At 39.1% G+C, this 15,498-nt stretch overlaps 2 protein-coding genes across 17 annotated transcripts in view; both read left to right on the top strand.

Annotated features, from left to right (window-relative positions):
- GABPB1 (GA binding protein transcription factor subunit beta 1) overlaps nt 1–15,498 on the top strand; it is a 975,210-nt gene that overhangs the window by 426,833 nt on the left and 532,879 nt on the right. The gene's annotated exons all lie outside the window — the stretch shown is intronic.
- The window catches only part of ATP8B4 (ATPase phospholipid transporting 8B4 (putative)), a 256,040-nt gene that overhangs the window by 227,084 nt on the left and 13,458 nt on the right, over nt 1–15,498 (top strand). For all 14 annotated transcript variants that reach the window (XM_082734772.1, XM_082734778.1, XM_082734770.1 and 11 more), the window contains 2 exons: nt 8,133–8,216; nt 10,717–10,962. In XM_082734772.1, coding sequence (XP_082590898.1) covers nt 8,133–8,216; nt 10,717–10,962 — 330 coding nt within the window. The remainder of the gene's footprint in view (nt 1–8,132; nt 8,217–10,716; nt 10,963–15,498) is intronic.

Genomic DNA, 15,498 nt, shown 5'->3' on the forward strand with positions numbered 1-15,498 from the left:
GCAGGTGTGGGATCAGGAAATGCTATAGGCTGTGGTAGAGTGTGAATTTCATCCCATGTCCATTGGAGGCTTTGGGCCCGAGTCAGTGTTAATGGTATCATTTTAAATCAAATGTCCAGCATACAAATTGTATATATTGTATACTCTCAATATATAAAGTGATGTGAGAAAACAGCCTTTAAGGAAACTTGCCAAGTGGTATCACTGATTGAGAGAGGCAGTTTCAGGTTGCTGGAGGTGGGTGTAAGGGATGGGGTGGCTGGGTGATAGACACTGGGGAGGGTATGTGCTATAATGAGTGCTGTGAATTGTGTAAGACTGAGGAATCACATACCTGTAACCCTGGGATAAATAATACCCTATATGTTAATAATTTAAAAAGATGCAGTTTCATGCAGTGATCAGTGTTATGAATGCTGATGTCAAGGTACCAGGCTGGAACGTGGTCCTGATACTTGCTTAGCCAGCGCTTCTCAAACTTTTATGAACTTAGGACCCTATCTACCAATATTTTTCATATAAAAAATTAAAATGGAGAAAACACTGAAATAGTTCCTTCATTAATTCTTTAGAAAATAATGAACCCATGACATATTTACCTAAACGGCATTTTTTAATGAGAAAATAATTGTATTTTCCAAAACGAAATCTAAGTGAGAAGAGTAACGTTTTTTAAAAAAGATTTTATTTATTTATTTAGGAGAGAGAATGAGCAGTGGAGAGGGGCACAGGGAGAGAGATTGAGGCAGACCCCTCAGTGAGCAGAGTGCCTGATGTTGGGCTCTATCCCAGGATCCGGAGATTATGACCTGGGCTGTAGATGCTTAACAGCCTGAGCCACCCAGGCACCCGCAAGTGTGGCATTTTTTTATACTTAATCTCTTACTATTTGGCACAGTAGGAGACAGCTGCGTTCTGATACCTGCTTTTGTATCCAGCTGGGTATGACATCACAAGTCATAGACACTCATTGGAGAACTGGAGTAAAAAGGGAATATAAATAACTGTTTAGTATCATTGTGAAAATAGTCTTGATGTGCAGATCCCCTGAGAGTTCCTCAGGCCACACTTCAAAAATCTTTGTGTTACAGGTATGACATTGGACAATCTCCTAACAGGTCGGATGGGCATCAGTTTCCCCATCTTTATATTGAGGGCTGCTAGTAGTACCAACCCCAGAAGGCTCTTGTGAGGGTTTAAGGAGTCAGTATATGCTAAGCCTTTAAAATGGTGCCTAGTACATAGTAGGTGCTCAGTAAGGGTCAGCTAGTGTTCTTTTTGTTATTGTGATTCTGAGTGGCAGTAAAAACTCTTCCAAGGAATTGCAAAAACTCGTTTAAACTTTATTTTCACTGACTTTTCCCTTCCTGTCCTCTCTTGTTCCAGTTGTGAAATGAGGTTTCACATCTAGGCAACTTGCAAATGCTGCTGCCAAAGAGCTGTGGGTTTTAATGCTGATTTGTTTGTGATGATGATGGAACTTCATGCCAGACCATTAGCCCCTCATGTCATAGTTTCCCAGATTCTCTCTTTCTTCCTAATCCCTGAAATCATCTCTTCTCCATGAGTGGCCCCTGAATGGTGGAGGAGATGGAAGAAGAAGTGATTTGATAGCTTCCGGTTTTGCTTGGGGCTACAAGACTTTAGTTGGATGGCTTCTCCCCTAGAAAATTTTCTAAACTGTAATTGTGCCATAAATTGATATATTGGAGGAATGAAAGTCAGATGCCATCATCAAATTCTTGAACATTTGTGTCAGCTTTTTTTTTTTCTTTTACTTTTTGGATAGGGGCAAGTGAAATTGTTGATCTTGGCTTCATAGAGGAATTACCTGAAAAAAAAAAATTTAAACTATCAATGCCTTTAACATCCCAATCCCAAAAGATACTAACTGGCCTGGGGTGCAATATGGGCTCAGGATTTTAAAAATCCTTCCAGTGTCCTAAGTCTCACCACGCAATGACTAAAACAGAAGGCCACAGATTTCCCTTTTTATATTATAAAATATAATGAATCTACAGAGTACAAAATACATAAATGTCAGCTTAACAAATTGTTATAAAATGAGCATCTATGTAGCCATAATTGACTGCAAGAAACAGATAATTGCCAGACCCCCAAAGCTCTTCTTACGTTTTCTTAGTCGCTCTTTTTCCACTGGTGTAGAAGTAACCATCACCCTGAAATTTTACAATCACTCTGTGGCTTTGTTTTATAATTTTTCCATATAAGCTTGAATCCCTAAACAACACAGATCAGGCTGACACATTTTAAAATTTTATTAATATGGAATCTTCTTTCTTTGTCTGGCTTTTTTTGCTCAACCATATGTATTTTTTTAAATTCACGTGTGGTTTTATAGTTCCTTACTTTTCATTATTCTGTTGTATTCTATTATATCAATATATTACAGTGTCTTTCTCCATTCCACTCCTAATGGATGTTTTTGGTTGTTTCTGGTTTGGGACTCTTAAAACCAGAGCTGCTGTGAGCATTTTCTTATGTCTTCTGGTGCATGAAGGCGGATATTCTGATGTCTGTGAGCTGCTGTGTGCATGGGACTCTTAACAACTAGAGCTGCTGTGAGAATTTTCTTATGTCTCCTGGTGCATGAAGGCTGATATACATCGAGATATGGAACTGTTGCTTGTCCAGAGAAAAGAGAGTCCAACCTGCAGTTTTGGTGGACTTTTAGGGTAGACAGGAGTTGGTGTCTGGGACCCTGTTTTCATTCCTACTCTGGGTTGGGAGCCTGGAAGTTTGTACTGCTCTGAGCCACAGGCCTTCGGACTCTTGATGGTCTACAGGAGGCAATAGAGAAGGCTGTAATCATCTGCTTTGGGTCATTTCCTGGGACTAGAGGGACAAGTTTCAACACCCATCAAGGGTAGAGATCCTGATGGAACATTCCACTCTGGGCTGAGACCCAAGGGAAGCCTCTTGGCAATAGAGTGAACTGTGCTATGGCAGGACAGCTGGCTGGCCCCCAAATCGTCAGGCCTTCATTCCATTCTCAGCAGCTGGTAGAAGGAAGTAAACCGTTTCTGGAGAAAGATAACATTATCCTAGGCTTTGAAGTAGTTCCTAAGTTCCAGTTCTCTCCCTAATCTTAACAGGCAAATTTCCACTGGATTGTTAGTTCATTGATGCTTTAAAAAATTTTTTTTTATTAACATATAATGTATTATTAACCCTAGGGGTACCGGTCTGTGAATCACCAGGTTTACACACTTCACAGCACTCACCATAGCATATACCCTCCCCAATGTCCATAACCCTACCACCCTCGCCCTACCCCCACCCCGGCAACCCTCAGTTTGTTTTGTGACATTAAGAGTCTCTTATGGTTTGTCTCCCTCCTGATCCCATCTTGTTTCACTTATTCTTTTCCTACCCTTCAACGCCCCCCCCCCCCACATTGCATCTCCACTTACTCATATCAGGGAGATCGTATGATGGTTGTCTTTCTCCGATTGACTTATTTCACTAAGCATAATACCCTCTAGTTCCATCCATGTCATCATAAATGGCAAGATTTCATTTCTTTTGATGGCTGCATAGTATTCCATTGTGTATATATATATATATATATACACCACATCTTCTTTATCCATTCATCTGTTGATAGACATCTAGGTTCTTTACATAGTTTGGCTATTGTGGACATGGCTTCTATAAACATTTGGGTGCATGTGCCCCTTCGGATCACTACATTTGTATCTTTAGGGTAAATACCCAGTAGTGCCATTGCTGGGTCGTAGGGTAGCTCTATTTTCAACTTTTTTTTTTTTACTTTTAATTTTTTATTTTTTATAAACATATATTTTTATCCCCAGGGGTACAGGTCTGTGAATCACCAGGTTTACACACTTCGCAGCACTCACCAAAGCACATACCCTCCCCAATATCCATAATCCCACCCCCTTCTCCCAAACCCCCTCCCCCCAGCAACCCTTTTTGAGGAAATTCCATGCTGTTCTCCAGTGTTGCATTCCCACCAACAAGGTAGGAGGGTTCCCCTTTCTCCACATTCTCGCCAACATCTGTCATTTCCTGACTTGTTGATTTTAGCCATTCTGACTGGTGTGAGGTGGTATCTCATTGTGGTTTTGATTTGTATTTCCCTGATGCCGAGTGATATGGAGCACTTTTTCATGTGTCTGTTGGCCATCTGGATGTCTTCTTTGCAGAAATGTCTGTTCATGTCTTCTGCCCATTTCTTGATTGGATTACTTGTTCTTTGGATGTTGAGTTTGATAAGTTCTTTATAGATTTTGGATACTAGCCCTTAATCTGATATGTCATTTGCAAATATCTTCTCCCATTCTGTCAGTTGTCTTTTGGTTTTGTTAACTGTTTCCTTTGCTGTGCAAAAGCTTTTGATCTTGATGGAGTCCCAATAGTTCATTTTTGCCCTTGCTTCCTTGCCTTTGGTGATGTTCCTAGGAAGAAGTTGCTGCGGCTGAGGTCGAAGAGGTTGCTGCCTATGTTCTCCTCAAGGATTTTGATGGATTCCTTTCTCACATTGAGGTCCTTCAAGCATTTTGAGTCTATTTTCATGTGTGGTGTAAGGAAATGGTCCAATTTCATTTTTCTGCATGTGGCTGTCCAATTTTCCCAACACCATTTGTTGAAGAGACTGTCTTTTTTCCATTGGACATTATTTTATGCTTTGTCGAAGACTAGTTGGCCATAGTTGAGGGTCTATTTCTGGGCTCTCTCTTCTGTTCCATTGATCTATGTGTCTGTTTTTGTGCCAGTGCCATACTGTCTTATTGATGACAGCTTTGTAATAGAGCTTGAAGTCTGGAATTGTGATGCCACCAACTTTGGCTTTCTTTTTCAATATTCCTCTGGCTATTTGAGGTTTTTTCTGGTTCCATATAAATTTTAGAATTATTTGTTCCATTTCTTTGAAAACAATGGATGGGATTTTGCTAGGGATTGCATTAGATATGTAGATTGCTTTAGGTAGAATAGACATTTTCACAACATTTGTTCTTCCAATCCAGGAGCATGGAACATTTTCCCATTTCTTTATGTCTTCCTCAGTTTCTTTCATGAGTACTTTATAGTTTTCTGAGTACAGATTTTTTCCCTCTTCGGTTAGATTTATTCCTATGTATCTGATGGTTTTGGGTGCAATTGTAAATGGGATTGACTCTTTAATTTCTCTTTCTTCTGTCTTGGTGGTGTAAAAAAATGCAGCTGATTTCTGTGCATTGATTTTATATCCTGACACTTTCCTGAATTCCTGTACAAGTTCTAGCAGATTTGGAGTGGTGTTTTTTGGGTTTTCCACATATAGTATCATATCATTTGCAGAGTGATAGTTTGACTTCTTCTTTGCCGATTTGGTTGCCTTTAATTTTTTTTTGTTGTCTGACTGCTGAGGCTAGGACTTCTAGTACTATGTTGAATAGCAGTAGTGATAATGGACATCCCTGCTGTGTTCCTGACTTTAGTGGAAAAGCTCTCAGTTTTCCCCCATTAAGAATGATATTCGTGAAATAAGTCAAGCAGAGAAAGACAACTATCATATGATCTCCCTGATATGAGGAAGTGGTGAGGCAACATGGGGGCTTAAGTGGGTAGGAGAAGAATAAATGAAACAAGATGGGATTGGGAGGGAGACAAACCATAAGTGACTCTTAATCTCACCAAACAAACTGAGGGTTGCTGGGGGGAGGGGATTTGGGAGAAGGGGGTGGGATTATGGACATTGGGGAGGGTATGTGCTTTGGTGAGTGCTGTGAAGTGTGTAAACCTGGTGATTCACAGACCTGTACCCCTGGGGATAAAAATATATGTTTATAAAAAATGAAAAATTAATTAAAAAAAGCCAAAAACAAACAAACAAACAAAATAAATAAATTAAAAAAAGGGAATTATCAATTAGAAAACTTTAAAACTGATTATTAGAAGTGGTTATTTTTAGTCATAAGCCCACTCCTCTTGACAGTATGGTCCCTAATGTTGCTGCCTTGTCTAAATCCTAGCTCAGCTATTTATTGGTGGTAGAATTAAACTTTTCTGCTTTGCTTTGACCTACCCTCAAAGAGAATGATGTTGAGCAGATCTTTCTTATGTGGATTCCAGACCTCAATTCTGAGATACACAAAAGAGAAAACAATTTCCCTCTCTCATCTACCCCATTCTTCCTTTTCCCTTTTCTGTTCTCATTTTTTCCCCTGCCCTAAGATTGAACTCCCCCCAAGATGATTGACAGCAGGAATGTCCTTACTTCCTTACTTCTTGCTATTGGGCTAACTTTATACAGAATACAATAATCATTGTATTTCACAGTGCCTGGTCTATTCACTGTTGAATAAAGCCACCTGTGAAACTTCAACAGAACAGTCTAGGTTGAGATTTGGCATTAGAAAACTGGCCTTCATTTCCCTTTTCCTTGAACAAATATACACCTGTTTTAAGAATAAACAATGAAGTGAAAACAGGGTAATCCAAATCAAGATTTAGCAATAAAGACACCAAAATATTTTCTCTTTGATATAACCTACATGCACAGGACATGATTTAATGGATTACTTTAATTATACAACTATATGGAATCTACCTTTAGCTTCTGTTTGGAACATTTGCGTTTAAGATTCCTCATTGCTTTCATAACTTTTCTAAGAATAATATGTCCTTCAGAATATATTCAGAATTCAGCACATCTGCCCGCTGGCCACTTGACCCAGCCACCCCTCTCTTCCATTTGGCTACTGTGTTAGCCTCCTAATTGGTTTCTCAGCTTCCATCATGGCCCCTCTTCAGTCTGTTCTCAGTGCAAGTATCCAGGGTGATTCTGCCAAAATATAAATCAGGTTGCTCCTTTGCTTAAAATTCTCTAGAGTCTTCCCATTTCACTTAGGGAATAAGCCATGGTTACCTACATAGGATCCAATTCCTTATTCCTTTGACATAGCCAGTTGGGCTGCCCTGCTGTTCTCTGAACAGATGCTTTCTTTCCTCAGGATTTTCTCATGGGATCTACTTGCAGTATGCAGTGCTTCTGTCCCAGAAAGCTGCATAATTTGATAATTTGTTCCCTTATATCCTGTAGATCTTTTCCAAATGTCACTTCTTGGTGAGCTTTTTCTCCAGTCACCTTATTAAAATTACAATCCTCTGACATTTCCTATCCACATTTCCTCCCTAGTATTTATTATCTACTTACTTACTCATATAAATATATATAGATATATAAATATTTATTATTAATTCCTTATTTTTTTCCACCAACAGAATGCAAATTTTATGAAGAGTTTGTATGTGATTATAGCATGTTAAATTACCATTGCCTAAAACCTAGTACCTGGCACATCACAGATTTTTGACAAATACTTAATGAACAAATGGATGAATGGATGACAGAATGGTAGACTAGACTGAGTTAGGAGCTAGAAACCTAGGTTTTAGTTTTTGCCTTTGCATATGATAAGCTCTATAATATTTATTACATTTTGTTTCTACATCTCTATGTGCTTACCAACAAAATGGGGATATAACAACTGTTTCATATGCCTCATTGGCTTTTAGTGAGGCTCATGCAAGAAAATACTCTAAACAAGTGTTAGGGGATATTTTAATTGTCTAACTTGTTTATATCCAGTGTATTGAGCAACTAGCTCCATGCCCACTTTCCTTTAAATCAATTCCCAAGAAAAAAACTCTCCATTTGAACACAGGGTTGGGCTGACAGGTTCAGTTCTGCATCTCCCTCTGAAGATTTTAGTGGATTCTTTGTTTGTCACTTAGATCGGATCATTGGATTAACTATATAAGCCACTGAAGACCTGAAGAATGAAATACCCTACCACGGGGTTTTTGGCCTTCCATGTGTCTAGTGTCATGTTGGGTATTCTGCATATGTGGTCTCCTTTCATCCCACTACAACTGGAGAGCATGGTTTTATTTTAGAGATGAAAAATTTGAAGTTTAGAGGATCTGGTATTCCAATGAGACAGCAAAGCTGATAAGAGAGAGAGCCTAGGGGAGAACTGGTGTTTGTATCTAATATCAAACTCTCTCCCATCTCAGGAAATTGAGATATTTAACCCAAAATCCTAAAAAAGGAATATCCTTCCATGGATGGTGTTTCTCACTGATATATTGTTTCTTTTCAGACTGTTTATGACCAGTGGTTTATTACCCTTTTTAACATTGTCTACACATCATTGCCTGTTTTAGCCATGGGCATTTTTGACCAGGTATGTATTTTTTTTTTCTGTCTTTATAACTTATTTTGCTTTCTGGATGCTTTTTAGTAGCTTTTAGCTTCTAAGGAGAAAGCACAAATCATGGAAAGAGTCCTAGAAGTTCAGTTGTTTTAACAGGTATTGCATGGATCTAAAACCCTTCCGATCCTTCTCCCACCAAACGGTTCTCTGGTCAAAGTTAGGCTACCCTCCTCTTTGAGATTCACACCCCACATTATTTCCCTAAGGCCTCTGAGTTATCCTACATGAAATGGTCTAATTTCATTTTAGTCCAGCATTTCCCAGGCTTATATGACTATACTTCTATTTATGTATTTTTTATATAACACCTATTAATATGACTCAGAACTAGTGCCTTGTCATTCAAATACTGGGAAATGATGCATTAACCCTGAATACAGAGAACCATGCAGTGATAGATAGAAAATGATGGAACTCATCATTGGGAGGCAGAGGGCCCACATTTGTGGTGTAATATCCTTGGCCAGCACAGCTCAAAATGAGAACTAGAGGCCAGTAGAATACCCTGCCAATGGCAGAGGAAGATATGAAGCCCCACAGTGACGGAGAGAAGGACACAGTCTTTTTTCTAGCTCAGAATTCTTGGGAAGAGAGAGGGGAGACAATCAGTTACCAAAATGGTGGATCCTTGGCATACTTATTGCCTTGGAAGGTACTTCCTGGAAGGGGGAAGATGTCTGGCATCCTGTGGGGAAGTGGAAGGATAGCCAGAGGAGTTTCCATGGCACAATTAGAGTGTATTATTTAAAAAAATTTTTTGAAAGTGTATTTGAGGAGACCAGATTTCTCCAGACTGTTGTTAGACCTGTTCACTAGGCCTCATTTTTCTGGCCCAAAGTTAGCTGTCTTTTGCAAAATATAAATCTTCATGTTATGAGCTCATTCCACTCTCCCGTTCTGTGCCTTTGTTAGTTAGTTGTCTCACTTCTTTTATGTAACAAGGGCAGCTTGTTAATGACATATTTTGTGGAATTCTGTAAAAAAGTAATGAACTCTTGAAAGCCATTGATGTAAAGGATTAAGCATATTGATTTCCAAGTACCCATGTTTATGTGTTTCTTTTCTTGGTGCTTCATAACTGCCCAGAATGTGGAATAGAGTAATAAAAATAAGACTGTTTCTGGGAAAAGATGGTTATTGTGCAATTCAAAAATATATATATAACAAGGCCCTTTTTGCCATCTAGTTGAGTGTCTGCCTCTGTCCTTTTCCACTTTGTCAACTTTGGCCCCTAAACTGATCACATGGTCATGGAATGTGATGCTGCAAGGCCTCCATGACCATCTAGGATCCACTCATTTTATAAAGAGGAAACCAAGGCTCAAGTCATTGCTGTAAAGCCAGACAGCCAGTGTGTGACAGAATTTAGCCTAGTACCAGGCCACATGACTCTGAGATTGCTCTGCTGTTACCACTATTATTATTTATTATCATCATCATTATTTCATGTATTATTATTTATAGAAGCATCTGTTATTTATTACTTATGGAGTGGCAAGAACTCTCCTGAATACATGAACTTAATCATGTGGTCCTGTGAGAGAGGAGCTGTTGTTTGCATGTCTGGAGATAAGGAAACTGAGGTTCAAACAGGTTACATAACCAGTTTAAAACCATATACCTGCTAAGCAGTGGAACTGTGGTTTGAACTCAGGGTATGTCATGTTTTTCATGGGACCCCATTCAACAAGACCATGGCCATGCCACAAGCAGGACGTGGAACTTGGTCTGTCCCCAGAGTTGATGCCTGTGTTGCTCCTTATTTAGCTGCTTCCCCTCTACTTCCGGTCCTCTGATATCCTCAGTGGTCAGGCCTCGCCTCCTTTTGGTTTGGGCATTTGGCTTTGATGCTCAAAGCATTACTTTGGGTCTGGTTGGAAATGCTGTTTCAGACCCTAACCCCAACCTTTGAATCATCATTTGCTCCTCAAGTGGTTTGTGTGCACACTAAGTTTGGGAAGCACTGTTTTAGTTTCTCCCAGGACCCTGTTTGGGGCCAAAGTTTCCTTCTCATTGTTTCAGTTTTTATGTCCTGAACAGCTGGTATCAGAATTCTCACTGGGCAGAACACTTAAGCTCTTCAGGTTCAGCTTCAACTCCCTGTCTTGGCAATTAATCCCTGGACCCCATTGGGTGCATAGGATGTACTAGAATCCTGGGAACATGAGTGCAGCTTTAAGAGAGGAGAGGAAAGCAGCTTTATTCTGAAACCAACGATCTGGGTGCAAATTCTGGTTCTGTTGTAAAAGTTATATGATCTCTCCTGAGTATCACTTGGAGGCTCAAGTTCCTCTTCAATAAAATTGGGATCATTTGATTATCTTCTGGGTTATCATGGGAATGAAAACAGTTAATGAATCATGTTTATAGGGTATGCTTAGAAATGCACTTGCTCTTTCCCGAGATGGGGAATTCAGGGCCTTTCCAACTTCTCCTCAAACCTCCTCCACTGAAGTAACTCTGTTGATAGGATGTGAGTGACCAGAACAGCATGGACTATCCCCAGCTCTACGAACCTGGACAGCTGAACCTACTGTTTAACAAGCGTCAATTTTTCATCTGCATGGCACATGGCATCTACACCTCGCTGGCCCTTTTCTTCATCCCCTATGGAGCCTTTTACAATGTGGCTGGAGAGGATGGGCAGCACATAGCCGACTACCAGTCTTTTGCAGTTACCATGGCTACATCTTTGGTCATTGTGGTCAGTGTGCAGGTAATCCTGTTGCTGAAAATGTCTTAACCTGATGGCTTTATAACTTTTAAAATTCGTTTTCTTTGTTGACTGACTTTGTCTACTTGTTGGGGCAAAAAATAATAATAACCCTAAAGGAATCTTGGAGTTTTCTAACTACACATTTTGAGATGGAAACAGAAAGCTTTAATGTAAATGACCAGATGTGGTAAATTAGCATTTAGTGTCTATAACCTCTCTGTTAGTAGAAACCTCACAATTAATTACTTCTTGGGGCGGAGTGTAGTATATAAAGAGAAATGATTAAACTACTGCTTCTTTCTTGGGTTTGGAAAAGAAAAGTTTTCAACAGTGGCAGAGAGAAACTTTCCCATGGTTTCTATCACTTAATAATTTCCAGGCATTAAAGTGAGATTTAAAATTTATTTGGTAATACATATCTGTGAAATTATTCAAGAAGTTCAGTGTTATATTTTGACCTATCTGAACCTTACATTCAGAGAAGCTCTACTGCTAGGGATGTTTTTGATGAGCCATTGACCTCACTGGGCTTTTTGAGTGTTTCTATTTCCTTCTTAATGAAAATGGTAGGCAAAAGCATTCGATATGGAGTTAGAGTTCACAAAAGCTTTCTTAATCATTAAAATCTGTACCTCTGGGTGGATGCAGTAGGCAATGTGGCCTGTTTTTTTCTTTTGCTTTGTTTTCTTTCTTTTTTTCTTTTTTTTTCGAAGGAGCAAATATCAGTCAAGGACTTCATTTTTAGAGTTTAAATTGCCTTTGGTCAGTCCTTTTTCTATCCTTTAAACAATCTGTTTTTTACAAGTATTAGCTGGTCATTTCCAAAAAAGAATCTCATTAAGCCCCAGACTTTCTCTTCATGACTCAAAAATAAACATTGCATTAAATGCCACCAATGTAAACATACTGCTTTTAAAGGACATTTCTGCTATTCCTTGGTCCATCTAAGTGAATGTTATTAAACCTATACCAAAGCTATCAAACACTTGACAACTTGGAATTTCATAATTCAGAATCAGACAGGTAGCATCCAAAAACAGAACCAGATTTCTCCACTCAGAAAGTTCTGTTTTTCTCTCTTATAACTAAATAAAGCATGCTGTTGCTTTGCAAACCCTCCATGTCTAGTTCCCCTATGTTCATTCTCTGGCAAAGATGGAAATAATGGAGTAACTTAAAGCATCTTGTATAGCTAAGACATTCATTCTGATAGTCTATTACTGGGACAGGGTGAATATCACCTCACAAGAAGCTATTGTTCCATTGTTTCTTATAGTTCTTACTGTTATACTAGACACTCCAATGTGTTTTGTTTTTTGCCTTTTGATCCCTGAGCAGACTGTGTATACTGTTATATTTCTAGCCTAGAGAATTAAGTGATCTACTCCTCGCCATAAAGGCACATTTCCTGTTCTCTGAATTCTCTTCCTGATGGGGAGGACTGCTGTGGGACATCTCTTTAGTGGTAACAGCTTATTCACCAGGATAGGCTTCTTACTTGGTACTCCAAGAAATCATTTGGAAGGCAGTAACTGAGATAAAAAACCAATATCTGAAGTAAGAAACAAATGGGAAATATTCTTCAAACTGTCATTAACATCATCTGCTATATAAGTAAGGATTAAAAAATTAGCTGGAAAGGATATGAGGGACATTCATCCTTAGAGAAACTGTTTTTCATAATTAATTCTATAATTTTTGGTTAACATTATCTTTTTAATTAAAAAAACCTTGTTGATATTCCTATGTATCTTTTTCTCTTTTTCTTTGTCCATAATTTATTTTCTTATATGCTGTCATAGCAAGGCCAGTCCTGTGTTTTTACACTGATTTTAGATTTAGAAGCTCTTTCCTCATAAAGTACACGGTTGCTGTTGGATGTCATAGTTCCGTTTCTCCTTTTTCACAAATTGAGAGACCACAGAAACAATCTAATTTAAAAACATTGTTTATTCGCAAAAGGAGACATAGCATTGGTACAGTACTATTAACTGAACTACAGACTTAATTCACATTTCCTCACTTTTTCCATTACTGACCGTTAGTTGGTTCCAGGGTCCTACATTGCATTTAGTTGTAATGCCTCCTTAGTCTCCTGCAGTTGACTTTCTACAGTCTTTCCTTGTCTTTCATGGCCTTGACACTTTTGAATAACAGTGGTCAGATATTCTATAGAATGTTTCTGGATTTGTCTGATGTTTCTTTAGGAATAAATTGAGATTGGGGATTTGGGGGGAAGAGTCACAAAAAGGTGATATACCTTCTTGTAACATCCTGTCAGGGATCATGTGATATCAGCATGACTTATTACTGGTGACAGTGACCTTGGTTACTTGTTAAGATGATGATTTTCAGGTTTCTCCATTATAAACCACGTTTCCCTTTTGTACTCTATTCATTAGAAGTGAGTCACTAAATCTAGCCCTCTCTATTCAAGGGGAGAATTAAGCTCCATTTCTTAGCAGAATTTCAAAGAATTGGCTGTCATATATTAAAACCATAGCAGTATAATTTAAAGTTCATATATCAGACGGCGGCCCAAGATTTGCCCTAGATCACAGAGTGACTGCATTGCAAGTTTAGGACGAGGACCCAGTAGTCTTATCTTTTGAGTCAGTGATTTTTAATAAAGGCATTTGTGAGTGTTCCATGAAAAACGTGAAGCAAGTATTTCCCACAACACAATTATTAGGGGCTTGGGAAGCAGTGATGCACACACGGAATTGTACTCGTAAAGATGAGATGCTGGGTCTCACCATTGGGTGGCTGTCCCCTCTTCGCCATGTACAAACTGAGGTCCTCTAGATCTTATCCACATACTCCTGTCCCAGAGATTTCTACTCCACCTGATTTCTCCCTCCCCTCACCCATACCCTCTGCCATTAATTCTGAGTGCTGGAGGGTCCTGAATCAGCTAGGAGATGGAGGACATTTTAGGCAAGAGGGCAATGTAGGAGAGATCCAGGCTGGAGATGGAGGTCTGGAAGCAGAGTAGGTATGAGTGAGAATGGACACCAATTTCCAAGTTGTGGCATGCTTTGTTTACTGCTGTGCTCCAACTTAAACTGCAGTGTCAGACACAAATCCATTTTTGTTGAATGGATGTACGGCAGAAAGATATGAAGAGAGAGATGAAAGTTGAACAAAGGAAGTGAGAAGAATTTGGTTGAGGTACACAACTATCCCTCCTGTCTTAATTGCATACCCATCTTATCCCTTACCACAGCAGGCCTGTCCTCGAGGGGAGCCTTCAGAAACCCGTGTCATCATCACTACTATGAATGATACCGTGAATTATACTTAATCCTCTCAGTGTCACTATTCAGTAGGTATTATTGTCCCCTTTTACAGATGAAGCTCAGAGAGGTTAAGTGACTTGTCTGAGGCCACAAAGTGAGTCCCTGATCCCGGGTTGGAACCCAGACCTCTCTGACTCCAATGTGGTCTGAAGCAAAGTCTTTTACTCTACAGTAAGACTGGTTAAAATGCAAATTTTAGGACGTATGAGAACAAAGATTAGACTGAACATAAAGGAAGATATCAGGTACTTTCTTGTCTGTATAGAAGGAGGAGGAGGAAGGGAGGATGGAGCAAGGAAGGAAGAGAAAGAAAGAGAGGTGTAAGGAAATGGTCCAATTTCATTTTTCTGCATGTGGCTGTCCAATTTTCCCAGCACCATTTATTGAAGAGGCTGTCTTTTTTCCATTGGACATTCTTTCCTGCTTTGTCGAAGATTAGTTGGCCATAGAGTTGAGGGTCTATTTCTGGGCTCTCTATTCTGTTCCATTGATCTATGTGTCTGTTTTTGTGCCAGTACCATGCTGTCTTGATGATGACAGCTTTGTAATAGAGATTGAAGTCTGCCACCAACGTGGGCTTTCTTTTTCAATATCCCTTTGGCTATTCGAGGTCTTTTCTGGTTCCATATAAATTTTAGCATTATTTGTTCCATTTCTTTGAAAAAGATGGATGGTACTTTGATAGGAATTGCATTAAATGTGTAGATTGCTTTAGGTAACATAGACATTTTCACAATATTTATTCTTCCAATCCAGGAGCATGGAACATTTTTCCATTTCTTTGTGTCTTCCTCAGTTTCTTTCATGAGTACTTTATAGTTTTCTGAGTATAGATTCTGTGTCTCTTTGGTTAGGTTTATTCCTAGGTATCTTATGGTTTTGGGTGCAATTGTAAATGGGATTGACTCCTTAATTTCTCTTTCTTCTGTCTTGCTGTTGGTGTAGAGAAATGCAACTGATTTCTGTGCATTGATTTTATATCCTGACACTTTACTGAATTCCTGTATAAGTTCTAGCAGTTTTGGAGTGGAGTCTTTTGGGTTTTCCACATATAGTATCATATCATCTGCAAAGAGTGATAATTTGACTTCTTCTTTGCCGATTTGGATGCCTTTAATTTCCTTTTTTTGTCTGATTGCTGAGGCTAGGAACTCTAGTACTATGTTGAATAGCAGTGGTGATAATGGACATCCCTGCCGTGTTCCTGACCTTAGCGGAAAAGCTTTCAGTTTTTCCC

This window comes from Mustela nivalis, assembly GCF_964662115.1.
Source record: "Mustela nivalis genome assembly, chromosome: 6".
NCBI classification, from domain to species: domain Eukaryota; kingdom Metazoa; phylum Chordata; class Mammalia; order Carnivora; family Mustelidae; genus Mustela; species Mustela nivalis.